The sequence below is a fragment of the Petaurus breviceps genome, unplaced genomic scaffold (assembly GCF_028583685.1).
Source record: "Petaurus breviceps papuanus isolate PSGF00001 unplaced genomic scaffold, PetGlider_PUasm1.0 90792, whole genome shotgun sequence".
NCBI classification, from domain to species: Eukaryota; Metazoa; Chordata; class Mammalia; order Diprotodontia; family Petauridae; genus Petaurus; species Petaurus breviceps.
In genome coordinates, this window is record NW_027187347.1 from 10,637,842 (window position 1) to 10,665,387 (window position 27,546).

A 27,546-nucleotide genomic window follows, 5' to 3' on the forward strand; every position below is an offset into this window, starting at 1 on the left:
AAAAGGAAAAGGAAAAGGAGAGAAAAAAGAGAGGAGAGTACTCATGAAAAGAAAGAGATGTGAAAAACAGGGGCTCAATGATACAATTTTGGCCTTGGCCACTTAGTGGCACCAGTGCCAGAGGATGCCTGTTACTACTGTGGCAGATGCTAAAGATCAGTTTTTCCAGCTCTCCCCACTGGGCTTCCTTCCCCTCACTTCAGGGTCCCTTTTCTATACCAAAGGTATCCCCAGTCCTACCTGTCGATGCTTATGGCACAGAGGTTTAGAATGCTGGCAGTGCACATCATAACATCCAAGGTGACAAAAATAACACAGCAAATTCGGTTGAAATTCCATACTCCTCCAGTCACCTAGGCATCAGCAACAAAGGATGTCAGTGTTTACCCCCAGTTAGACAGTAACAATCTAGTGGAATATACGAGATTTCCCAGGAGACCCAGCAGAACCTGTCAGGACTCTGTATGTGGTGAAGCCTTCTAATCCAGTACAATGCAACAAGTTTTTATTAAATGCCTAGTACCAAATGCCTACTAGACAAAGCCTACATTTATAACATTTCTCTCCAGTACAAGTTCTCTGACATCGAATCCCTGGTATACAAAAATAGTCAATGAAACCAGGGCTAGTTGGGACAGAAGTACACCTAATGTACAACATATATACTGATAAGTAAGTAGATTTTTAACGAGGTTCTCAATGGATTTATAGCCACCAGATAGAGTGTGCTCCATGGGCCTGGGGGATGAGATAGGATTTCATCCAATATGTGATTTCAGTCCTCACAGTAAGTATGCAATTTTAAAGTTGTATCTTGAAGATGAATCCATCACATTGCCTCATGGGTCAGTGGCCTTTCCCCTGCACTGCACATCTACTGTTCTAAATGCCAAACAGCTAGACCATAGGGTCAAAGCTAGAAGGAATCTGAGTGGTTACCTAGTTCACCTCTCTCGTTTTATAAATATGGAACCAGGCACTCAAAAAGACATTGAGTGATTTGCCCAGTGTCAGATGTAGGATTTGAACCCAGGCAGGTCTTCTGGGCTTCCATACTGCTTCTCTAAAAGCAGTCTGGGAGACTAGCTTGTTCAGGGAATTGGTAATGAATACAGCTCCTTCACCTCTCTAGGTCACGGGTTTGAATTCCCATGGACCTACTGAGGATGAGATGGACCTCATCTATTTATACAAGTGTTCCCATCCCTGTCAGATGGCCCCTCGTAACCCTTATTAAAATGGCAAGAATTTAAGCAATTGAATTTGCATTCCTCCACTGCCATTTGGTTATTTATTTTCTCTGTGCTCCCTTTAGATAAACCAAGAAATCTGGGCAGGAGAGTTTCCCCTCAAGTCACATTCTTTGGTCCTTTGGTTCTCATGCCCTGGATAGGCGGCTACACCACTTTGGGGAGACACGTCCTCAGTGAGTGGTCTGGAACTCTTCCCCCCTCTCCCTTTTCATCCTCATTAGCTGCAGCTGGGAGCTCCTGGTAGCAGACTCAGAGAATCCCAGAGTTGGAAGGGACCTCCCTTAGAAGTTATCTAATCCAATTCCTCCAGAGCTCAGGGGAATATTTCAAAGGAAGGGTTACTGGGAAAGCAAGAACTGGAATCCTTAGCTGAGCACAGGGCCTGGTACCCAGTAAGTGCTTAATAATTGCCTGTTAATTCATTAATAGTAGATACTTTACACAAGTCTGTTGAATTGAATTCCCCTATTGTCTCTATTATAAAAATGGAATTTAAAACTCCTTGAGGGCAGGGGTTATTTTGGCTATGCCTTTTTATATCCAATGTCTTACTTTTAATACATGTTTATTCAATTGAATTGAGTTGGAATTATTTTCCCATGAAAAGACTCACTTGACTGATGAACTGAATTGTTTTAGGGGGAAGAGAAGGTTAAGGTAAAGGAAGTAGAATGCTTTGGACTACATTCATTCATTCAACAAGCTTTCTTAGAATTTAGGGCATCATAGTGTAGTGGCTAGGACTTTGGACAAGGATCCAAATGTGGGATTTGAACCCAGGCAGATCTTCCAGGCTTCCATACTGCTTCTCTAAAAGCATCTTAGGAGACTGTCTGGTTCAGGGAATTGGTAATAACTACAGCTCATTAAGTCACAGAATCATAAGTCACAAATGGTGGGAACTGTAAGGGATTTTAAAGATCATGGAGTCCAACACCCTAATTCTAGAGATGAGAAAACTGAGGCCCAATGAGGTCAAATGACTTTTTCAAGGCCACACAGCTCGTTAGTATCTGAGACAGGATTCAAACCCGTCTTCCTTTTTCCAAGTCCAACACTCTATCCAATTGGTTGATAAACATTTATTAAGCCCCTACTATATGCCAGGACAATGCTAAGTCATTTCACTGTGCTGCCTCTAAGATAGAAACATATTCAAACCCATGTTCAAATACTTCTCAAGATGCTGAATGATCATGGACAAATCACTTAATCTCTGATACTCAGTTTTTTAATCTGTAAAGTTGGAATGAGACGTTACTTAAAAGACCCCTAAACAAAAGCACTTTATAAACCTTACAATGTTATGTAAATACGAGTTAGTGTTATTAAGAGGAAGGAAAACCCTCCATCCCAGTTTCTGTTTGCAAAATAAGAGGTTGGATTTAATGGTTTTTAACCCTTAAATTTTATGACTGACCCACTGCATGGCTTGGGATGGTGTTGAAAGGGTGTACAAAAGAAGTACAGGACAGAAGTACAGGATTTGGGACAGTATACAAAAGAAGTACGGGAGAATTGACTAGGAGAATTGACAACTGAACTGGGAGGTTGTGGAATATTTCCCCAGAGATAGAGGGGAAATCGGGAGAATTGAGGCAAGAGGAAACGTTAAGATAGTGTAGCTATGAGATCTGATCCTAAAGTAATGATTGTAGCTCTAAAAGTGACCTCAGATGTCAGCTAGTCCCATCGTCTCTTTTTATGGATGAAGAAATTGCAGTCCTAGGAAGGTGAAATGATTGGCCCAGGGTTGCAAAAGTGATGATCATCCTGGGCAGAATTTGAACTCTCATCCTTTAATTCTAAAACTTGATTATTGCCATTGTACCACACTTTGAGGCTGATTTTCGTTCATCAATCACACAAAGAAAATCAGTTTCCATTTAGCTTTGTTTTTCCTTTGCAGCATTTTCATCATTGAAAGATCTCTCCTTTTGGCCATTTTCCACTTCCTTTTTTCCTCAACTACCAGGGTATAGTAATTTCTTTTTGTTTTACTGAACTCTGATAAAAATGAAATACAGCACCTCACTTGACCAGTAGATGTCACTGTCTCATATGCCATATCTTGAAACTTCTCTAACTTTGAAACTTCTGATAATGTATTATGAATTTATTCTAAAATTTTAAAACTTGTTCTTTACTTTATTGGCCCCATGTACTTAAAGTCCTGCATGTTGAATTTACGTGAAATGAGAGCAAACTATATGGAGACGATTGAAAGCCTGTTTCTTAATTTGTTAGTGGTTAATACAACCCAGAAGTATCCAACAAAGAAAGAAGATTGAGGAAAAGCAAGGGGAAGCGTGGCAGAAGAATATGGTGGAGATCATAGGTGTTCTGAGTGGGGGAGAGACTTCCTAATCTCCCTCCAGAAAGAGGTGTGTACTTTCACTGATCATTTTTTAAGGTGGGGATTACAATTTATGGCACTGAAGGCAAAGGCAGCAAACATGACAGATTATTTTAGTGGCATCAGTGGCGGCCACCAGGCAGACAAAATGGCAGCAGAGTAATGACAATGATAACTGATATTTATAGAGAAATTTAATGTTTCAAAGCATTTCACATATGTGATCTGATTTAATCCTCATAGCAACCCTATGAGGTAGGCAGTGACCACGGGTCTTCTCATTTTCATTTTACAGGTGAGGAAACTGAGGCTCCAAGCAGTACTCAAGGTCACATAGGTAGTATGAGTCAGAAGCAGCATGTGAACCCAGGTCCAGGGCTCTGTTCCCCTGAGCTGCCTTTCAGGTGGGTGAAGTTTGTCTTTGAGGCTCTCCTCCCCTCCTTCTCCAGACTTTCCTTGCTTTTTGATCATGACCCCTCCCACGTGCCAGATTCCCAGAGCCTTAATTTTTTATTCTTTGGCTGTCCCAACACAGTTTACCCTACTCAGAAACCTCTGTTCTCTCAGGAACCATGAGTAGGCAGTGAAAGAAAAACAATTTGATTAAAGTAATTGACATGGAGGTATGTTTGGTTTAGTCTTCTCTGGGGGGATTTGCACTTTAAAGAGAAATTTTTAATGTTAATAATCTAAATTGTTAGACAGTTGAAGGAGTATTTTTGAGTAGGAGGGGATCTTCCTCACCAGAAGAGTGGGCCACTGTATTATTATTATTATTGCCACTGTACCACACTTTGTCATCCTCTTGGCACTTGAAATATTGTGCCCCTGTTCAGTCACTTCAGTGTTTTCTAACTTTTTGTGACCCATTTGGGGTTTTCTTACCAAAGATACTGGAGTGGTTTGTCATTTCCTTCTCCAGCTCATTTTACAGATAAGGAAACTGAGGCAAACGATGATAAGTGACTTGCTCAGGGTCACACAACCAGAAAGGGTCTGAGGCCAGATTTGAACTCAGGAAGATGAGTCTTCCTGATTCCAGGCCTGGAACTCTATCCGCTTTGCCACCTTAGCTGCCCTTACAACAGGGTAGTTGTAAGGAAATAATTTTATAAAGTTCAAAGCTTTATAAATATGAGCAATTATAATGATTGTATTAGAGAAATAATGACTCTTAGAATTCTGTTAAAGGAAACAGCAAATCTGATTGGCCTAAGTCTCTAAGAGGTACATTTCATGATTGTCTCAGAAACGCTAATGAACAACTCACTTTGGAAGCATAGACAAACATAGCCAGGTGGTATTATTCAGGTGTTATTCTCACTTGCTAATGAGTAATTAACTCCCTTTGGCTATACAGAAGGCAGAAGCAGACTAATATCTTCAGGGACCCAGAAGTAAATTTTTGGTCTACAATACACACAGCTGAAGGGGGTTTGGCTCTCTTAGCCAAAACCTTCAGGAAGGATGAGCCTAAATGATCTCAAATTGAGAAGTGTTTGCTCTATTCCTGGAGATCATTAGGGGTAGAATCATAGGACTGACAAGTAGAACAGGACTTGGGGATTATTATTTAGCCCATCTACCTTCATCTGAAAGATCTGGAAAGTTCATGGCCAGAGAGTCAGGTTGACCAAGGTCACAACAAGGTCACAAGTTAGTTAAACAGACCCATGATATTCAAGCTCAGGGCTTCCGTCTCCAAATCCAACCCCATGGGGTCTCTCTTGGAATTCCATAGCTTCTACTCGAAGGGTGACAGGGATGAAGAGGCTAAGAACCCTATGGACCCTTCTGATGTACTCTGGGTCAGTGCTGAAGGACTGTGAGATAACAAAGCAAATCCTGAGTTTGATCCCTATGACAGTGAGGGATTGGCTATGTCCAAGAGACAGCCTCAGCCAGGAAGTGCTGCTTACTCCAGGAGTAAAGAGATAACCCTATTATCACTCTTCTCATTTGTCAAAAATGTCAGGACTCTTCAGGTTTCTCCTTTAGATTTCCACTGAGGTGGGGAGGTGATATTTTTTCTCTTCCAGCAGAAGCAGAACCTGCTTGAACACGGTATAACAAGTGGTCACACTTGCCTCTGTGGGCCTAAAACTGGATTTCAAATCCATAGCTGCACCTTCTGATTTGCATTTCTTTCCCTGAGCATGGTGGACTGAATGGCAATCCTGAGAAAGATGTCATTTGCTTGGTGGATTCCTCATGAGGTAGAGATGTATGAGTATGAGCAGGAGGTACTTTCTGTTACTACAATTGTTTCTCATGATGACCACTGATGGACTGATAGAAGGATGACACATATGCTTCTGATTAAATGAATTATTCAGGCATTGCAGATCCACGGTGAAAGTGAAATTCCTATTCACTAGTCCTGCAAAGGTATACCATACTGTAATGAGTTAATATCAGCCTCCCCCTACCCCTATGATGAATGATGGGCTGCTGTTATCATGTTTAAGTCTTTGTCAATGAGTGCCTCTGAGTCTTTTGTGTTTTAAGCATTTATTTTGCAGTTCATAAAATAAATAGCTGTCCCATACATGATCTACTTTATACTTTTCTACAGGGGACCTTGTTTATCCCTTTTGGGAGTACCCTAGACAAACCTAGCTTTAAGAGATTTTCTCCAGAGATGAGGGCATAATGAGCCAGAGTGTATGAGAAGACCCTTGGCCCTTCTCTTTAGAGGTAAGACTCTTTGAGGACTGAATCTGGATCTGCAAAAGTCAAGAGCTGGAACTCCTTGGAAGGAGGCACCTCCCCCAAACCTTCCACTGGGACATCTCACATAAATTCCTCTCTGTATTTTAAATGTGCTACATTAAGTGTGTGTGTGTGTGTGTGTGTGTGTGTGTGTGTGTTTTGATCATAGATTTAGAGCTGGAGTTATTCTCAGAGGTCTCCTAGTCCTTTTACAGATGAAGACACTGAGGCCCCAGAAGGGATTTGCCCTGTTCGACAAAGACAGTATTCGAGAGTGCTGGAATTCTACCCCATCTCTTCCCTTCGAAATTCTTTTCACCTTACCAGACTGCAGTTTTAAAACAAATGACAAATCGCCTAAATTCTCTCAAGTCTCAGTTTCCTCATTTTCAAAATTGGGGCATTGAATTAGATTATCTCTAAATTCCTTTCTGGTTCTAACCTTCTCTGAGTACATATTTATTCACAGTTTCTTAAGACCATTGTGAGCAGCTCCCATTTTCTTTATCTTATGGGAGGTTTTAAATTGCCTTCCCTCCAGCTGGGCTGTTTTCTTGGTTTAGGCGGAGGTAAACAAACCTTGAAGATCGGAGGTGAGAGGGCACCTTTATTGTCTCCATTATCACTGTCATCACCACCCCCAGGTGTCTTTCATGGCTCTTCACATTTTTCCTTCCCTTCCTTACTCTCAGACTCTGATTATTTTCTTCGGGGCAAATTGACTCCATTCTTTCAGGCTCCACCCCACCCCCTTTCTCTGCCTCCTCCTCCCCCCACCCCTGTCTCCATTCAGCTTTGTCTCATCTAGGCTTCTGATTTACTCTCAAGCTGACTAACAGCTCCCATTTCTAATGCACTTTAAGGTGTATCAAGTACCGTGTTTCCCCGATAATAAGACACTGTCTTATTATTATTTTTTGGATAGAAAAACACCAGAGGGCTTATTTTCAGGGGAGGGCTTATTTTAATGAACATTGACAGCAATTTTAATAAACAGGTAAATGTGAACAAAAAAATGTACCTTTAGTCAATAAGCAAATCACTGGGGAAGAACAGGATGCTGCGCTCACTGCTGCAGCTCTGATTGGATGCAGCTTGAAGTGCAGCGTGCGTTTCACGGAAGCGTGTAGTGCAGGGGATCACCTTCACTACAGTAGCAATCTCAATAGGGCTTATTTTCGGGGGAGGGCTTATTTTAGAGGAATCTTACACAGTAAGGGGAGGGCTTATTTTCGGGATAGGTCTTATTATCGGGGAAACACGGTACTTTCTCCACAATACCTCTCTGAGATAGAAAGTACACCTGCTCTTATCCCCATTTTACAGTTGAGGAAATGGAGGTACTGAGGTTTAATGATTGCACAAGTAGAGAGTGACTGAGGCAGGATTTGAACCCAGGTGTCCTGCCTCCAGGTTCAGTGCTCCATCGACTGTTCCCTCTAATCTTTCCCTCATCCTTTCCAGAGCTCCCAGATCCTCTAAGTTTAGCATTCTTAGTGTTCTCCTGGCTGCTTACTCTCCCTTTCTGTCTTAATATGAGTGCATTAGACATCACAAAAGGAGCTTAACAGAGTGGAACAAAATTGGATGTTTGTGCTCAGAGAAAGAGCCCCAAACAGCCTGCAGTCTGTAAAGCAGGAAATTAAAAGCTTGGGAGAGAGAATTTGAGACAATTCTTTGGTGTGGCGCAGAGGAGTGCGCTTGAGAAAATGCTGCAGCTAAATTAAAGGGACACCCAAGGCTAGGGCCTTCCAAATTGTAGCCCTCATGGTGATGCAGCCTGTGGGAGACCCCATGTTGAAATCCCCTGTGTTCTCTCTTTATCTTGATGAAGTGCTGGGTACTGTAGTACAGGGGAAGGCAGAGGTAAAATTGGGGTCTCACCAAGTCCATTTAGGCCCTTCTATCTCTCATTCTCTGTTCTCTGTCATTGATTCTCCTACCCCCATTCCAGGCTGCCTCCCCAGAGTATTGAACAGTACCCCCAGTTCTGGTTCTCCCCTTCCTCTTCCTCCTCCTCTTCCTATTTTCTCTCTCTTTCCTTCCCTCCCTCACCTTGCTTCCTCCCTCCCTGCCTTCTTTCCTTCCTTCCTTCTTTTCTCCCCTCCCTCTATTCCTTCCTTCCTTCTTCCCTTCTTGTCTTCCTTCTTCCCTGCCTACCTTGCTTCCTTCCTTCCTTCTTTCCTTCCTCTCTCCCTCCCTTCCTCTCTCCCAACTTCCCTCCCTTCTCTCCCTCCCTCTCTTCCTTCCTTCCCTTTCATCTTCCTTTCTCTTCCCTTCCATTTTCTCCTTCTTCTCTTCCCTTTTTCCAAATGGAACCTAGCCTATGTCCCTTAGGAATCCAAATCCCTTAGGTATTTGGTAGGTAATCTGATTAAATTAGTGTACTCAGATATTAATAAGGGTTTAGCATGTTTCTCTTTCATGGAGTATTTGCATTTTAATAAGGGACTATTGGGAAAGAAGTCTTAAGTAGTATCCCTCAAACTGGCAGTGTGGTGTAACAAAAAGGTAACTCGATTTATAGGCTGCAGACCAGAGTTTGAATTCCACCTCTGTTCAGGCACCTGGAGATACCCGGGATAGAGAACTGGACCTCAAGTTAGGAAGATCTGAGTTCAAATGTGGCCTTAGACACCTAATAGTTGTTTGACCCTGGGCAAGTCATTTAACCATTCATGACCTTAGTTTTCTTGTCTATAAAACAAGAATAATATGTAACATCTACTTTGCATGGTTGTTGTAACAGTCAAATGAGATAATATTTGTAAAGCATTTTGTAACTTTTAAGGTTCTATATAAATATATTAAAAATAAGTATTTTATTATTACTTTGTGACTTTGGGGAAGTCACTTAAAAGTATCTGGGTCTTCATTTTCTCATTTCTAAAATGAGGGAATTGGACAAGCTGATCTGTGATTTTTTTCTAGGTCTAAAAACCTCATCTAGGTCTATGAAACCTCAGTAGAAAGTCCTTTCCCCACCTCTAGGCAAGACCTGCTCTGTGTCCTGGATTCTATGATTGCTAATGATAGTAATCCCATACTCTTACCTAGCACTTTGCATTCATGACTTTTTATGATTCTGACAACAACTTTATGAGGTAAGTAGAGCAAACATTATCATCCCTCCTTTACAAATGAAGAAACTAAGGTTTGAAGAAAAGAAATTATTTGTCCAAGATCACACAGAAAATGTTAAGTAGAGTTTTTAAACTAGGTTTTTTATTAGGAATTCATTCTACTACTTTGTACATCAATATTTAAACTCACGTCTACAGCCTCTCACAGCTTTTCATGATACTAAAGGGGAAGAAATTGAACTCCAGAGTAATGTTGTCTTCATCCTTTAAATTTCTCTAGTTATGATTCTTATGGAGCATGTGCAGGGACTCAGTGCTCTAAGTCAAGAAATAATGAACTGGTGTGAAGGTCGTGAGAGAATGTAATGAAGCATAAATGTTTTGTTAGCATCTTATTCATGTAAGTGTCTTGTAACATTAGTGAAATTGATCCTAGACTGGACAGAGAATAGTCTTCACATTTTCAGAGAATCATAGATTCTCAGAAATCATCTAGACCAACTCTTTCTTGAGTAGGAAACTTCTCCACCACATCCCTCACAAGAGGGCATCCAATCTCCACATACACACTTTTGGACTGCTCGAATTGTTAGGGAGTATTTCCTTATTTCAACCAAGTATCTGCCTTTGCAACTTCCATCCATTAATACTTTGTTCTTCTCCCTGGGGCAGGCAAAGAAAAATAAGCACATATCATCCTTTTTCCATGAGAAAGTCCTTCAAATACTTGAAGCAGCTGTCATATTCCTCCAGGTCTTTTTTTCTCCAGGGTAATATCCCTAGTTTCTTCAGTTGATCTGCCTATGGCATGGATCCTTGTACCCTCACCATCCTGGTTACCTCTGGGACACACTACAGCTTGTCAATGTCTTTTTGACCATGAGATGCAGAGAACTGAACACAAGTTCAGACAAATGGAGAATGACAAATGCAGAGTGCACAGTGACCTTCCTTGTTTTGCACCCTATGCTTCTGTTAACACAACATAAGATTATATTTAGGCTTCTTTTCTTCTTCTCGTCTTCCTCGTCCTCCTTCTCCTCTTCCTCCTTCTCCTCTTCCTCCTCCTCGTCCTTGTTCTACTCTTCCTCCTCCTCTTCCTCTTTCTTCTCCTTGTGGATCTTTTTTTCCAAATAAACTGTCATTAGTCACATTTCTACCAGCCTGTATTTTTACAGTAGATTTTCTATATACAAATTACTTTATATTTATGCTTTTTAAATTTCATCTTAAGAGATTTGGCCCAGTGTTCTAATTTGTTGAGATTTTTAAAAATCCTGATTCTTTTATCCAATATTTTAGCTTTAGCTACCAACTTCAGATCACCTGCAAACATAACAAGCATGTATTCCTTGATAAAAATCTTGGACAGAATAGAGTGAAGGATAGATAATTAGGTACAGTCCACTAAAGGTCACCTTCTGAGATGACATTAATCCATTAATCACTTTTCAGTTCAGGTCATCCAATTCATTTCAAATCCATGTTACTGTAGTTTAATTTTGTCCACAAGGATACTTTGAGAAACTTTGCCTTGTATCTTGCTGAAATCCATATATAGAAGGCATGTACTTTGATCTACCAATCTAATAACACTCTCAAACAAGGAAATTAAGCTAATCTTGAATGTTATGTTTTGGTTCAACCTACAAGTGCTCTTAGTAATCACCATTTCCTTTATTAATCACTCATAAATCTTCCCCTTAACAATGAATTTAATAATTTGGTCAGGAATCAAGGTCAAGCTCATCAACTTTTAGAGTTTGAAGAATCCTATCTCTTGTGTTTTTTTTTTAAATTGGGATATTTGTCCATTTTCAGTTTAACACCTTTCCCAATCTATATTTTTTTTCAAAGATCACCACCAACATAAGAGGAACCACATGTACCAATTCTTTCAGCATCTCAAGATGTAGTTTGTCCAGTAGCAAGTTGAATCTCACTGAGGGCAGGTAAGTGCTCTTTGACCATCTCCCCATTTATCTTGGGTTGTTACTTTCCCTTTTATAATGTTTGTTCTATCCTTACCATTACAATGACCATTCTCCTTTATGGTATCAAAAACAGTAACAGAATAAGAGTTGAGTATTTCTGCCTTCCTTCCTTCCTTCATTATTATTATCCTATCTACTATGAACAATGACCTGTCCCTTTATTGATTTTTCTCTTTTCCTTAGCATTAAAAATTCACCACTATGTCTCCCTCTTTTGACACTAGCATTCATCGAATATTGCCTTCAGATCATCCTTGGCTTAAGCAAACCTGACAGTCTTCTGTACCACTTTTTCTTTTTGTATTCATTGTCAGTTACTAGTTCCTTCTTCCATGCTTTTTCAAAATCTATGTTGATGGATAAATTATCTGTGCATTGCTTTCAGTTTCTTCAACAGGTCCTTTTGTCATTTAAATTTAATTAGGGTGGGCACCTCACCTCCTCTTGAGCTGACTACTGAGGAATTTTAGACCATAGGATTCTACTTCTCCTTTCTCTGAATTCTGAAATAATTTTAATGCAAATAAGATAGGATTCTGACAAATCCCCAAAGAACCAAGATGCCTATATTAACCTTAGTTCGGTAAAATATAAGCTAGTCTTCCCCATGAGGAAGTTTGGGGAAAAAAGAAGAGAAAAAAAGGGTACCTCTAAATGAAAACATACCCTTGTTGGACTATATTTCTCTGCAAGCAAATTTCACAAGTTTTTTTTTAACTCATTGTGGTTACTTTTAGCCAGAAGAACACTTTTCTTATGGATGTAGTCACCTTTTGGTTATACCCTTTCCACAACCAACATTACTTCATCATCATTATTCCATTTGGTCCCCTTTCTTGCAGAGAGCAGGCACTTCTTCTTGCCAACTATTTAAATGATTTCATTATCAGGAAACACAAATGACAGTGATACTTTGCAGTTCTCTCTGACACATTGTTTTTGGTGGCCTGTGGTCCTCTTCTCCTAAGAACTCTACAAACTTTTCTCCCATCTCATTAAGATTTCCATTACCATGGAAAATAAGGTTAGGGGAAAGGGGAAAGGTCATTTGGCATTAATAATGGAGCTGAAGATTGCTTGACTGCCAACTCAGCACTTTGGCATGAACACATGCTGACTTCTCTTAGCCTTAGACCCTGTGATAGGGATAGATATGTGTAAGGGTTATGGGATTTAAAGATCTTCCATGCCCCATTGGACTTGCTGACATAGCAGGAAGGGGTGGAGCAAGAAGAAGCGGAAGCCAAGCTGGAGTTCCTGCGGTGGCTGGTGGTGGCGGTGACGGCGGCGGCAGCAGCAGAGGCAGCGGCAGTGGCAGCGCGAAGCCCTTTTTGAGTTAACCAGAATTTCTGCTAAGGACCTCTGCTGAGGACTGTCAGGGGCCGGAGCTGCTGGGAGTGCGCTTCCCAGACGCTGGGTGGTTGCTGTGAGTGGGGAGAGGAGGATCTTTGCCTGAGGTAGCCTGTTCTGTTTTAAAGGCTTGAAAATGTGGGTGCTTTCTACTTTATCTACCTGTGCCAATATCATAACTACTCTGATGGCTTTCACTTTCTGGTTTTGGGACTCAGTCTTTTGGTATCTTGATAAATTTTCTAGTTTATTTCCCCATATGGCAAGCATGATGTATTTTGTGATGGATAATTATATCAGCATATTTGTAATCTCCATAGGCATTGTGAATATAGCATTGCTGATACAATATGACACAGCCTTAACTAAGGGCCAAGGAGTCCATGCACCAGCTACCACTCTTCTACCCACAGTGTACTTCATCCATCATAGAGCACACAACATGTCTTCCATGATGAAAGCATAGCTCACTAATGTATTAGAGTCTTCTGGGTGATAACGAGTAATGTAGAAAAGGGCTCATGGGAACACAAGATCATAGATTTAGAACTTGTAGGTCATCTAGCCCAGGGTTTTTCCCACTGGCAGCCCCTTTGTGAGTTTGGGCAGTGTTCACTGGTGTTGTGTGGCCTGAGGGCATGTGCAGTGCAGAGTGCACATGTTGTGTGCTCAGAACCAAGGCTGCAGTGAAGTTGCACTATGCAACAGACAAGCACTGTTAGAAATGCCTTGGATTCATGACATGCTTGATTATTAATTCATATTTGGTTGTTGCGTGGGGTCAGAAACCTTTTACTTTTATCAAATTTTGTCCCAACCCACCGTTTAAGAAGTGCTGATCTAGCCCAACCCCTTTCTTTTAGAAGTTATTGAAAATTAAAATGTAACTTTTCCTCAATCACGTTCATAGAGCACTTGAAAACTCTCCATGGATATCCTGCACCACCTATTCCCAAGGCTGAATAAAGTAAAAAGGTGGGCGGAAAAATCAGAAAACCATTTGAGGAAACTAAGACCTAGAAAGTAACTTGCCTAAGCATAGCACAATAGATAATGCACTGGACCTAGACTAGAAGACCTACCTACACTGGCTGTGTCACTGGTTAAGTCAGTTGACCTGTCTATTTCTAAATTTTATCATCTGTAAAATGAGAGGATTGTACCTTGATAGAGTACCGGGCCTGAAGTCAGGAAGACTCATCTTTCTGTGTTCAAATCTGCCCTTGAACACTTACTAGCTGTGTGACCCTGGGCAAGTCACTTAACCCTGTTTGCCTCAGTTTCCTCAGATGTAAAATGAGCTGGAGAAGGAAATGTCAAACCATTCCTGTATCTTTACCAAGAAAACCCCAAATGGGGTCACAAAGGGTCAGACATGACTGAAATGAGTCAACAATAACAGTATCCCTTTTAACAATAGGATCCTAGGATCAAAGATAATAAGCGACAGAGGAGGATTCATACCCAGGGCTTTTAATTCTATAATTACCACTCCTTCTGCTAGACCACATCAGTGATTATATTTAAGATTTATTTTTTAGAAATCTAGCAAAATTTCACATTCTTTCTAAAGAAGCAGTCATCTATAAGCTTGTACTGGTACTCTATGGAAAGAAAAGGAAAGGAGAGACAATACATGCCATAAAGTGAAATTCTAAGTTCTAATGTGGGGTAGTCTCCAGACCAAGCTCAAGCCCCCATCTGGGAGGGCTTTGCAGCTTGGGAGAGTTTGATGGAAGGCTGTAACCTGAGCAATAGAAACCCAAAGAGGGTCAGCAGGAGGTGGAGCCAGGGTTTTGCCTAAATGTCTCTCCCCCAAGGAGACAGAACCACAATTTCATTTCAAGGGGGAATGAAATGCATTCTGTTAGGAAGTTAGTTTTTCTGCTCACCTTTCTACCCTACTCAGCCTTGGGAATAAGGATTCTTAACTTGGAGGTGCAAGGGATCCATGGATAGGTTTCTAGACATCTATGAACCTGGATGAGAAAGTTACATTTTAATTTTCAGTAACTTCTAACTGAAATTGAACATTTTCTCCAATTAGAAATTAAAAAAAAAAAGAACATTCTGAGAAAAGGTCCAAAGGCTTCACCTGCCTTCACCAAAGGAGTTCATCACAGAGAAAAAGATTAAGGACCCCTGCTTGGGAATGTTTGGCATCTTCAAGGATGCTAGAGACAGTTTGTTGGATGTGGATGGTTGGAATGGTTGACTTATCTTTATTAATTTAAAGAGTCTAAGACTCCCTCAATCTCGTATAGACATTTGTACATATTTACCTGATTTCAGCTTCTTTTCAAGCTCCTTATTGGTAGGGACTGGACTTGAGATTTCATTGCTGTAGGGAACTCCCTGTTAAGGAAATTCCCTCAATCTGTAGATTGAGTAACTTTTCTATAATTTCTAGTCTTAGAGAGTGGTTAGCACTAAGAGGTTAAGTCATGTGCTTGGGATCGCAGAGTCAATATGTGTTTGAGGCAGACTGGAACCCAGGTCCTCCCAGCTTTGAGGCTATCTTTCTACCTATTATGTGATGCTGTTTCCCTATTTGCTAGGGGATACTGGCTCATTATTGCTGGATTCAGGAAAATAAATAGAACATCAACCAGCAAGAGTAGGGGCCTCAAAATGTGCAGTGGGAAAAAAAAAAGGATGGATTTACATCTATGGGGTTTGGACTCAAATTCTGACTTTGTCACTTACTACCTGTGTGTCCTTGGACAAATCACTCAACCTCTCTGAACCTCATCTCTAAAATAAAGGCGTTTGAGAGATGACCTCTGAGGTCCTTTCCAGATCTACATCTATTAACCTGTGATTGATCAGCTGCTACATACATTTCTGAGAAAGTCCAAAGAGCCATCCCCCAACAGATTTTCATTCTGAATACATATCTTCTGAAAATAATGTGGTAAAATGAAATTGAATTTAGACAAATGATTACCTTCCAGTAACCACAAGATCTACTCTTGTCCAGCCTATTTAATTTTCTTTTCTTCTATTTTTTTATTTCCTTTTCTTCCTTTTGTCTTTGTCCCCTTGAGATCAAAAGCCTAATTTTAGTTCTCAGCCATTCTTTAATATTAGTACTAACATAAGGTAGTCTTTATGTTTGAGGCTTTTGCTCTCCTGTGATATGTCATACATAATTAACTGTCACCTTCACTATTAATATCGGCTGAGATATTAATTTTATGAATCTTAATTTCTCTTAATCATAGCATCATTGTGATCCTCCATTGGATATTTTTTTATAAGAAGGACACAAACTGCCAAGATGAAATAATAATAGTATATCATGGTGTTTGGGGGAAAAAATCTCTCTAGTAATTATATGTTTTGCCAGGAAGAGTATCTGTTCCTTGAATGGGTGAGTGCACCCTGATTTCTCTGTTACAGAATAGATGTTTTTTTCTTGATAACCTTTGGACTTATTTCATTTCACACATTCAAATGAAAATATTTTAGAAAATAAACAAATATTCCCTAGTGCCTGAGCCATTTTGTGTGCTGGGGTGGGGGTGAAGGAGGAGGGTCTGACCCTATGATTTCATGGGTTTAGGAAGCTCCCCACATGGGGGCTCCCTTCACAAATACAACAGAATCAACAAGTATTTATTAAGTTCTTACTATGTACCTGGCACTGTGCTGTATTACTACATGCCCGGCAAAGTGCTGAGAGCTAGGAATACAAATGTAGCACTCCATTACAATAATTAGCCCATTTTAAGCCCCAAGGCCATATATAATGGCCCCTGAGGTCCACGTGGTTCTCTTCTGCCTTCTACAGCTTTAGGCAGTGGTTTGGCTCTCTGCCTTAATTTACATTTATATTTATCTCTAGCTAACCCGGGACCCTTTGTGGTTGAAGCAAAATTCAGGTTACCAGAAATGTTGGGGCGCTGGCAGGGGAAGTTGGGGAAAGAGGACTTTTCTTGGAACTTTCCTCAGTGGTGGATAATGTGGGTACAATGCTGGTAGTGTCAACCTGTGTCTTTTACTCAGAGATGCCTGTAATGCTGATGGCCCTCTTTAGTCTTTCCCTCCTCCCCATCAGATCATTCTTACTTTCTCTTTTTCTTGTTACTCCTGCCTGCAAATTCTGCCTCAGCTCCTGAGGTCACCAGTTGCCAGACCCCTGAAAGCTTGCCCTCCTTGGTTTGGAACTAGCTCCTGCTTTTATAGAGGTCCTGAGGGTCAAGCCTCTCATCCAATCTGAACTGACTTCCTCATATAGTCACAACTCACTTCCCTACTAGATTATAAACTCCTTGAGGGCAGGGTCTGTCTTTTGCCTCTTTTTGTATCCTCACTGCTTAGTACAATGCCCAGCACATAGTAGGTGCTTAGTAAATGTTTACTGATTGATTGGCAAGGCATTGTTCACACCTAGAAGCCACTAGGTAGCACAGTGGATAGAGCACTGGACTTGGAATCAGGAAGACTCATCTTTGTGAGTTCAAATCCAACTTGAGACATTACTAGCTGTGTGACCCTGGGTAAGTCACTTAGCACTGTTTGCTTTAGTTTCCTCATCTGTGAAATGAGTTGAAGAAGGAAATGGCAAATCACTCCAGTATTTTTACCAAGAAAACCCCAAATGGGGTCATGGAGAAACAACATAAACAGTTGAAATGTGTTGTTACCATATACATAGTAGAGACATTCTCTCTCTCTCTCCTATATATTTCTATCTATATTCTATCTATCTATCTATCTATCTATCTATCTATCTATCTATCTATCTATCTATCTATCTATCTATCTATCTATCTATCATTTATCTATCTCAGTGTTTAGCATCCTGACATTTTACAAGGAGACAAGGAGTTTTGACTTATTTACTTTGCCTCCCATAAAAATAAAAAGCAGAAACAATTCTTCCATTCTAATGGAAGAGATAACATATACCTAGATCTATGGACACACACACACACGCACGCACTTATGCACTCACGCATGCACACGAGGGAAAGGAGCCTTAGAAGGGAAGACACAAGCAAATTGGGGAGTGGGACCTGGAAAGCTTCATGTAAGAAGAGGTTGTTCTTGAACTGAACCTTTTTCAGTTTCCTGATTCCCTAAACAATCTTCTATCCAGTTCTTTGATGTTAATCTAAGTAACTTCACTGTACATGGAAAACCTTGGCCTTAGGCTCTATCTAAGTCTGTTATAGAATACCCATATGGAAGAAATTAAGTCACTGATCGGTGCTCTGGTCAGGCTACACATGAATTCCTGGTCTCTCCTCTCCTTCTCTCCTCTGTTTCTTCTTCTCTCATTCCCTTTCCCATTCCCACTTTCCCATTGTTCCCTAATTCCTTCTGTTTCTGCTTGACCTCTACCTCTGGTTTCTTGCCTTAGAAAGTGATTGGGTTAAGGTGGGTATGTTTCCCATTCTTCCTCATTTCTCCCACTGACAAAGCAGCCAAGGAAGTGACTGTCATGGGCCTTATGCATGATTCACACACACCTGGGACATTCTTGGTTAGTGAAGCCCTTGACAGCATTTATTCAGTCTAGTCGCCATGCTGGACACTTGGGAATGGAATCATTCCCCATTTTCTGCTTCTGATTCTGCTGAGTGACATCAGGCAGTCACCGACTGTCAGGGAGCCTCAGTTTCCTCATTAAAATGAGCATGATATTATCTGTCCTCCTTACTCACTGGGGTGTATTGTGAAGTGGAATGTGTTTTGAACTCCTTGGAAGCAAGATGGTTGACTGAATGTAATCATGCACACAGTTCTGAACAGCAGTAGACATGAACAAAACTCCCCAGGCAGACCCTGTGGCACTAGGCACACTCACCTCTAGGTATACCACCCAGGGCATCACCAAGGTGGCCACAAGCAGATCAGCCACAGCCAAACTCACCACCAGGTAGTTGGTGGCAGTCTGCAGGGAACGCTCTTTCAGCACAGCCAGACAGACCAGGACATTGCCAAAGATGATGGCCAGAATGAGGGCACAGTAGGAGAGGGCATAGTAGGCATGGGGGTGGGGCAGTCCTGGTCCTGTTGTGTTCTCCTTCCTGCAAGTAGAGTTGATAGTACTGTTGAGTGGACTGAGAAGAGCCATTGTAAGAAGGGAAGTCATTGTCCTAATGGAGCTCTCTGGAACAAGATGGAAAAACAACATTGATTAGTATAGTAAATCTTGTACTTTTATCTCTCTCCCTCTCTAGCTAGCATATGTGTGTGTGTGTGTATACAGTTCTTTAAAGTTTGCAGAGTACTTTTACATATATTATCTCATCTGATTCTCACAACAACCTTAGGAGGTAAGTGCTAATATTATCCCTATTTTACTGATGAGAAAACTAAGGCAGTTAGGTTAAGTGATTTGCTCAGAGTCTCACAGCCAGTTAGCATTTGAGGCAAGATTTAAACTCAGATATTTCTGACTCCAATCCATTGTACTACCTAGATGTAGCTCAAATAGCTGCAGGTGGGATTCGAACAAAGGTCATCCTGTCTTCACAAGCCTATGTGCCTCCTTCCTTTGTCTCTCCTCCTTTAAAAAAATCCTCTCATGCATCCCTCACAGGAAGATGTAGGCTTGGAGATTCCACCTTAGAAGTTAGTTCCAAAGACACCAGGGAAATATTGGGAGACCCTGGAGGTGAAACACCATGTGCTGCTGTGATGATCAACTTCAGGGAATGACACAGTCTGAATGTCACCCATTTGACTATGGGGGCTTAATGCCTACAGGTAGACTGAAGCAACTGCCCTTCTGGAAAAGTTACTGCTGTGACTACCAGACTATGGTGACATTGGGTCAAGAATGTCCCTTGTCATAATGGTGTTAACTTAGGATGGAATGCTCTGGGGGAAGCATCTCCTTGGGATCTCAAAGTGTTGCATGAATTTGATTGGAGGGAATCCAATTTATTTTAATAAGCATTAACTGAATGAACACTTACTGTGTACCCTGGCACAGTGATAGCTCCTTTGGTGGATGGAAAAGTAAATGAGATTCAGTTGCTACTCTCAAGGATCCCAAATCTACCAGCATAAATGACAGGTAATAATCTAATCATGTAAGGTAGAATATGATACATGCCATGAGAATGGTATACAAAAAGAACTACAGGGAGTGGAAGAGATGACTTCTGGCTGATTGGTTTTTTGTTATTTATTTATTTATGTGTGTATGTATGTACGTAGGCATTTGCTGGGGATTGGGATCATAGAGCAGCTAAGTGGCACAGTAGACAGAGTGCTGGGGCTGAAGTCAGGAAGACCCATCTTCATGAGTTCAAATCCAGGCCCAGACACTCACCAGCTGTATGACCCTGGGCAAGTCACTTAACCCTGTTTGCCTCAGTTTCCTCATCTATAAATGGACAGCTGGCAAGGAAATGGCAAAGCACCCCAGTATCTTTACCAAGAAAACCCTAAACGGGGTCATGAAGAGTTGTACATGATGGAAACAACTAGACAGCAACAAAGAAAGGGCTCATGGAGGAAGTGAGACCTTTAAAGCACAGTAGGCTTCCAATATGCAGCTAAAGGCATTATTTCCTTCAAAAGCAGATAGAAAAATACACCTTTAGGGGTGGCTAGGCAGAGCAGCGAATAGAGCACCAGTCCTGGAGTCAGAAGGACCTGAGTTCAAATCCACCCTCAGACACTTGACACACTAGCCGTGTGACTTTGGGCAAGTCACTTAACCCCAATTGTCCTCCAAAAAGCAAAAAAAAAAAAAATACACCTTTGCCTGGACCTGAGGTTCTTCTAAATTCAAATGTTAGCAAAAGAAAGTAATGCTTTGCCTGTGTGATCATCACTGTCCTTGCTACTAGAGGTTCCCATTTAGGGATTTTCCTCACCTTAACCTAGTGTATCTGTACCACATTTATTTTTATTATTTCTAAATTCTCAATGGCTTTTACTCTTCAAAATGTTTTATGGATGCTTCTTTTGTTTTTATGCTATATTTCTTTTCAGATCTACCTTATCACCCACTGACCCCTGTCTTATAGCCTAGAAAAAAGGTAAAAGCTAATCAAGAGGGTAATGACATCTGACAATTACATAGACAATTTCACATCTGTAGGCCCCCACCTCTACCAGGGAGAAAAATGTGTTTTTTCATGTTTTCTGGGGGGATCAAAATTGGTTCCCATTACAATTAGCCAGAGGCTCCCTCTCAGTATTGCTGTGTTTAAATTTCTGTAGTCATCGTACATTATGCCACGTTTTATTAGAATGAAGGCCTCTCGGTTTGGGAAATGAAAGTGTTAAAGTGGACAATTGAGAACAGACCACAGGTTTGGAATAAATTTAGGGCTGATTGGTTTTGTTTTTGTTTTTTGATCCTCCCTACTTCATCCTGTCAACTATTTGTACCCACTGTATTTTAGAATGTAATAATAAGTTGCTAATAATAATCATTTGCACATTATTCCAAGAGGGGTAGCTGCTGCCCTGGTGATGGTATTACCATTGCCAAGAGCTTTTGGAAAAACACAATGCCTTCCTGATTATTTCCTGGAGATGGATATTTCCATCTTTGAGAAAGGCACAAGTCCAGAGGACTTGACATGATTTGGACTATTAGTTAGGGGGACAGTTTGACCACCTCTCCAAATGGCATGGTTCTTTGAGGGTAATGATGGCTTACACCCATCTTACTTGTCAAACAGAAATGAAGCCCAGAACATTGGATGCTTATTATTGTATTGTCTGACCACCAAGAGTTTTGACAGCTATTTAAAAATAGTACAGCTGAATGTCAATAGTGAATTACATTTTAAAAAGCAAAACAAAACACAACAAAAACAAACGGAAGCCCAACTATATATCATCTGCCAGATGGTTTTAACTTCAGATCAATTTTTTCCCCCATTACTCTGTCTCTGATCTCTAGTTGCTTACATTTCTAATAGCAGTTGAAGCAACTTATTCTTTGGTTTGCTCCTGGTGATTAGTGGTCTTGGGGAATCGAGGCAGTGCAGAAAAATTAAAAAATTTCAATACCAGATAATTGTGATGACAAATTTTTACTCTGGAAAACAGAGGAGGAGACATCTCTTTCTTTTTTTGGTAGAAAGGTGGGGGACTATGGGTGCAGGATGGGCAACACACTATCAGGTATGGATGCTATGTCACCTGACTTTGTTTTTTCATTGATTTCAATGATTTTTCATTGGTACAAGGGAGGGCTCATTTTGGAAGGAGAAGAGTAAGAAGAAAAGGAGCCCATAAAATAGTAAAAGAAATTAAAAGGCTCCAATAAACACATCTCATAGTAGTTTATTGTTTCTGATTTATACCTTGTTAAGATTATTTTAATCTAGAGTAGCTTAAAAAGTTGCTAGATCTGAATGTTCCTTTTCCTAGTTTTCCCTCTAAGATACTATTAAGAAGTAAATGTGGTGCAGAAGGGAGAAGCAAAGTACCTAGAGAATCCAGCAACTGAGCAATTGATGGTTAAATAATTCAAAGTAATTAGTACCATATTAATTTGAATATAGACTGTACTCTTTCCCCAGATCTAGATTATAGAAAATCTAATCATAGCTCATATTGGATGTTATTTTTCAGAGCGTATCTATCTACTTTTTCTTTTCAAGGTAATTTAATTTAGGGATGCATACTTTACTGGGGGAGGATCTTTATTTTTGGAAATCTATATTTTGAACTAATATGGTATTTAAGTATATTAAGTACACATATGTTAAGTATATATGTGAATAGATGATATTTTCTAAGGTTGCTTTTGTGCTTTTTGGTTTGATTTTCACAGGTATATATCTCTAAGATCCTAGACCTGATGACTTCTAAACCTCAGTATTCACCCTCCATTTTTAATCTAGTCTCTCTCAGAATATAAACTGGTAGCAGAAAAGTGGCATTAATGAAATACAGGAGATGTTCTTAGATCAAGCCAAGCACATGCTGCAAACTGTGGGAGCTGGAACAAAGGAGTAACAAGGAATAGAAACACAACAACAAGGAGGAAACGTATACCTTGTCTTTTCCTGATATTGTAAGGCATATGGATCATGGAAGTCTCAGGGAGGGAAGTTAATTTTGTAGTGCTACAAAAATTTTTTTTTTAAATAAAAAATTTTTTTTAGCACTCAAGAGTTTTTTCCTCTGTTTATGGGGGCCTCAATTCCAGGGTAGTACTACCAGTCTTTTACCTAGATCCCTGGGAGAAAGTGGGGCTTGTAAGAATCCTTCAATGTCTATAGACTCAGGTGTATACCCTCTGTTTTCTTTGTGGTGTATAATAAATTTGTTCTCTGTTTCATGTCTTTTTAGTCTTGTGTTTTTGTTATTTATTTATTTATTGCTTTTTTTGGAGGGGCAAAGCAATTGGGGGTAAGTGACTTGACCAAGGTCACATGGCTAGTTTTTTGTGTCACACGTCTGAGGTTGGATTTGAACTCAGGTCCTCCTGACTCCAGGGCTGGTGCTCTATTCACTGTGCCACCTAGCCGCCCCATAGTCTTATGTTTTTAAGAAAACTAGAGTGGATAGAGCTTCGGGCCTGGAGTCAAGAAGACCTAAGTTCAAATTCAGCCTCACTTATTCGCTGTGTGACCCTGGGCAAGTCACCTAACTCTGCCTCAGTTCCTCAGGTGTAAAATGAGGTGGAGAAGGCAATAGCAAACCATTCAAGTATTTTTGCCAAGAAAACCCCAAATGGGGTCACAGAGAGTTAGACACAACTGAAAGGACTGAACAAGAAGACATCTAAATAAGAGATACACAAAATGTCAGGGAAGCCTCTGGATAGCAGCAAAGCAAGCTTATTATTGATAAACCTTTATGAATGAATCTTGCCTGTCTCCTCACTCAACAGTCAGGGCACATGATCTTCACTGCCAACCTACATGGTAGGTAGAGCACCTATTATTGTCCCCATTATATGGATAAAGAAGTTGAGTCATAGTGAGGTTGAATGACGTGACCAATGTCGTCACATAATCGTAGAAATGGAACTAGAATATAGGTCTCCTAATCCACTCTTCTTTCCAACCAAACTGTCTACAATAACAGAAGAGAGTGCTATACAGATGAGGGACGCCTTGGCAGAGGACTATTATCACTCCTAATTCTCAGCTTTCATAGCAGGGGATTAGAGACTTGCTGCATGATATGCCACTGGGACCTCTTTACCGGCTACTACTGATAAGCAGATGGATGGTGACAAGAGAATGGTGGCACGGGGAATTCTGGAGACTCCAAAATATTTCTGTGATACAAATGGAGAAATCCTTTTAAGCCACAGTTCTGAGAGTCCTCTATGAAAAGAACAATGGGGGGCCAGCTAGTGCTGAGGAAATCTCAGCCGGCTGCCCTTAGTCATGGAGTCAGCTGTTCTTTCCTCTGAGAAATGATGTCAAGGGAATAATGCTAAAGGTTAGGAACCCTGGAGAATCTGAGGCTGAGGCCACCAGAGTGAAGGAATGAGTTCCATTGCAATCTATTGAATGCAAAAGTCCTAGGGCTTGGCCCTGAATATTGTGGGCAGACAGGGGTATCTGAGGTTACATAAATCTATGAATTAAGATTTAAGAGCAGAGTTTGCTTGGTGAAAACATTCATCTTCTAGCAGCCTGGCCATCAGTTGGAAAACTGGGGCAATGATTTAGAACCTCGTGTTCCCCCTGAAATAGTCCTGTCTCTGACATATACATATTGGCTGTGAGATCCTGTTAAAGTCATTTAACCTCAAAGGACTTCTCCAGGCAACACTTAGCCTAGAAGGAGCAGTTCTTTGTGGGTAAAGATCCTCACGAGTAAGTCTCCCATATGGATTTTTTTTTTAAAAAGGTGAGATAGTTAAATCGAAAAAGGGTTCTCCTTCCTTTTGGGGGATTAAATTGATCAATCAATCAATAAAGATTTATTAATTGCCCACTATGTGACAGGTACTATGCTAAGCAATGGGCATACAAAAAGAGCTAAAGAAAGTCCCTGCTCTCAGGGAACTTACAATCTAATCTGGGGTTAAATCAGAGGTCTTAAACAGAGGGTCTGTGAATTTAAAATATATATGTATATATGTTAGTGACTGTATTTCAAAATAATTGGTTTCCTTCATAATCCTATGCATCTTATTTCATGTATGTATGTATGTATTTGCTTTTTTTCATAGGGGCAATTGGGGTTGACTTGCCTAAGGTCACAAGGCTAGTAAGTGTTAAGCATTTGAAGCTGAATTTGAACTCAGATCCTCCTAACTCCAGGGCCGGTGCTCTATTCACTGCGCCACCTAGATGCCCTTACTTTATGTATTTTGAAACATTCTCAGGAAGGGGTCATTGGCTGCACCAGACTGCCCAAGAGTTCCATGAAGCACAAAAGATTAAGAACCCCTGGGCTCCATGATTCCTTTAAATTCCAATCTTCTTCTTCTTTTCTTTTTTTAAGAAAGACATGATATACATATAGACTACCAGAGACTGCAGGATTAGGAGAAATAAATCCTCACTAGGACAATTTGCTTCCCCAAACTGACTCAGATATATGGGTATACTGGGCACTGGATGAGAAGCATTTTTAACCTTTTCATGAGAAGTAGTATGGTTATGTTTCTGTATTGAACAGACTGGGATGGTATTGTTGATTATTCTCACAATTGGCATCAGTTTTAGAAAGGGTAGCTAGCTGGGGTGGCCAGGTAGCACAGCGAGTAAGAGCACCGGCTCCAGGGTTGGAATGACCTGGAGATCGAATCCCGGGCTCAGATACTTAGCACCCACCCAGAAACACCTGGCCGTGTAACCTTGAGCAAGTTACTTAACCCCAATTGCTTAGGGGCGGCTAGGTGGCTCAGCGAGTAAGAGCACCAGCTCCAGTGTCGGGATGACCTGGATCAAATCTGGGCTCAGATACTCAGCACCACACCCAGAAATAACTGGCTGTGTAACCTTGAGCAAGTTACTTAACCCCGATTGCTTAAAAAAAAAAAAGGGGGTAGCTAGGTGACTCAATGGATAGAGCCCTGGGCCTGGAGTTAGGAGGACTTGAGCTCAAATCCAGCCTCAAACAACAGCTGTGTGACTCTGGGCAAGTCACTTAACCCTGTTTGCCTCGGTTTCCTTATCTGTAAAAATCTGGAGGAGATGGCAAACTATTCCAGTGTCTTTGCCAAGAAAACTCCAAAATGGGGCCACAGAGAGTCAAACAACTCAACAACAACATCAGCTTTAGCAATAGAAAGTTATCTACAAAACTCTGTCCTACTCTGCCAGTTGCTAGTAGTTGTCCCTTCACTGGATTTTCTTGCACCCTCCTTACCTGTACCCATACTGTATCCCCCCACCCTAGTAGAATATAAATTCTATGAGATCAAGAATTATTTTTTCTTTTGTCTTTGATGATTTCTGAGTCAGGAAAACCAGAGCTAGGGTCCTTCTTCTGACACAGAATGCCTGTGTGATCCTGGGCAAGTCATTTAATGCTTCAGTGCCTCTAGTCAACTCTAGAGAGGAGTAGATCTTCATTGGTAGAGGAAATTTCATCATTGGGTGTCACCTAGACTACCTTGTGGAGGTTGGCATTTGCTCTGCAATTTATAGTCTTAAAAATGTTGCTTGAGTCATTTAAAGATTAAGTGACTGGCCCAAGGTCACAAAGCCAGTAGGTATCAAAGACAGGTCTCTAGTTCAGGTCTTCCTGGCTCAGAGGATAGCTTGATCCAATACATCTATGACTCTTGCCTTGTGCTTATTAAATGTGTTGTTGGATTGAATAGTATTTTAAAATTCAACCCATGAAACTGCACTCTGTGTTTTGTTTTGCTTTTAAATAAGCTTTTACCAAATGTCCGATTTTAGAGTCACAGTGTCATAGACTACGGAATTAAAAGGAGAATTAAACACCCTCATTTTGTAAATTAGGAAATTGAGAACTGGTAAGGAGGAGTGAGTTGTTCAAGGTCACTCCTATCTCATTTTCACTTTCTTGCCTGTCTGAAGATGGCAGCATGAATAATTATCTATTTTAAAAGAGGAGGTGGGGTTGGCAGCAATAGTCAAGGATAATATGGCAGGTGCATCAGGAGCCTCCCACACTCAGCTCAATTGAAGCTTCACTCTCCTGACCTGTTCCCCCCAAGCTTGAGAAAAGATTCAGTTGGCTGTCCATGTTCCTCCATGCTGACTGATGACGTGTCATTCGGCACCATTTATAAAATGCTTCCTGGGCTCCAATTACTCCACAGACTCTTAGAATGGGAAGAAATTTGCGTAGAAACTAGCTAATCTAGCACCCTTCTTTTACAGATGTGAAAATCAGGCTTTCCTACCCCAGACCTAGGTCACCATTTAGCTAGATAGAAAACACCATTGTTAAAACTGAAAATTGAATGGTATAGTGGAAAAACCAAGGACTTTGGAGTCAAAGATTCCAGATTCAAATCCTATCTCTGTCATTTATTGCCTGTGTGATCTTACACAACTCATATAACTTCTCTGGGCTTCAGCTCCCTCATCTCTGAAATTGAGGTCCTTTCTAGTTACAAGTCTATGATCTGATGATTCTTCAGTACCTTTCTCTAAGGATTTGTCACATGGGATTTGGTAACTGAAGATTACAGGTCCATATGAGTGGGCATAAAGTCTAGATGAGAGAGTCATCCCTTCCCCTAGCATGAAAGTAGCTGACTCTTTTAGAAATCACGTGGTAGCTCTCCCACCCCCCGCATACCGCACTCGCCTCGTACCGTCCATCACTCTCCTGACCTCAACACAACCATCAACCCCTCGTACCGTCAACACCACCACACGCCCACCACCAACACCAACACCCCCAACCACGAAGCCGAC

At 40.9% G+C, this 27,546-nt stretch overlaps 1 protein-coding gene across 2 annotated transcripts in view; it reads right to left on the bottom strand.

The window, feature by feature from the left end:
- DRD3 (dopamine receptor D3) overlaps positions 1-18,851 on the bottom strand; it is a 65,457-nt gene extending 46,606 nt beyond the window's left edge. The window contains exons 1-2 of one of the 2 annotated variants that reach the window (XM_069070028.1): positions 18,564-18,851; positions 241-353 (exon numbers count right to left, since the gene is read on the bottom strand). In XM_069070028.1, coding sequence (XP_068926129.1) covers positions 241-353; positions 18,564-18,851 — 401 coding nt within the window. The remainder of the gene's footprint in view (positions 1-240; positions 354-18,563) is intronic. The other variant, XM_069070029.1, reaches the window with a different exon arrangement.
- Between the last annotated feature and the right edge of the window lie 8,695 nt (positions 18,852-27,546).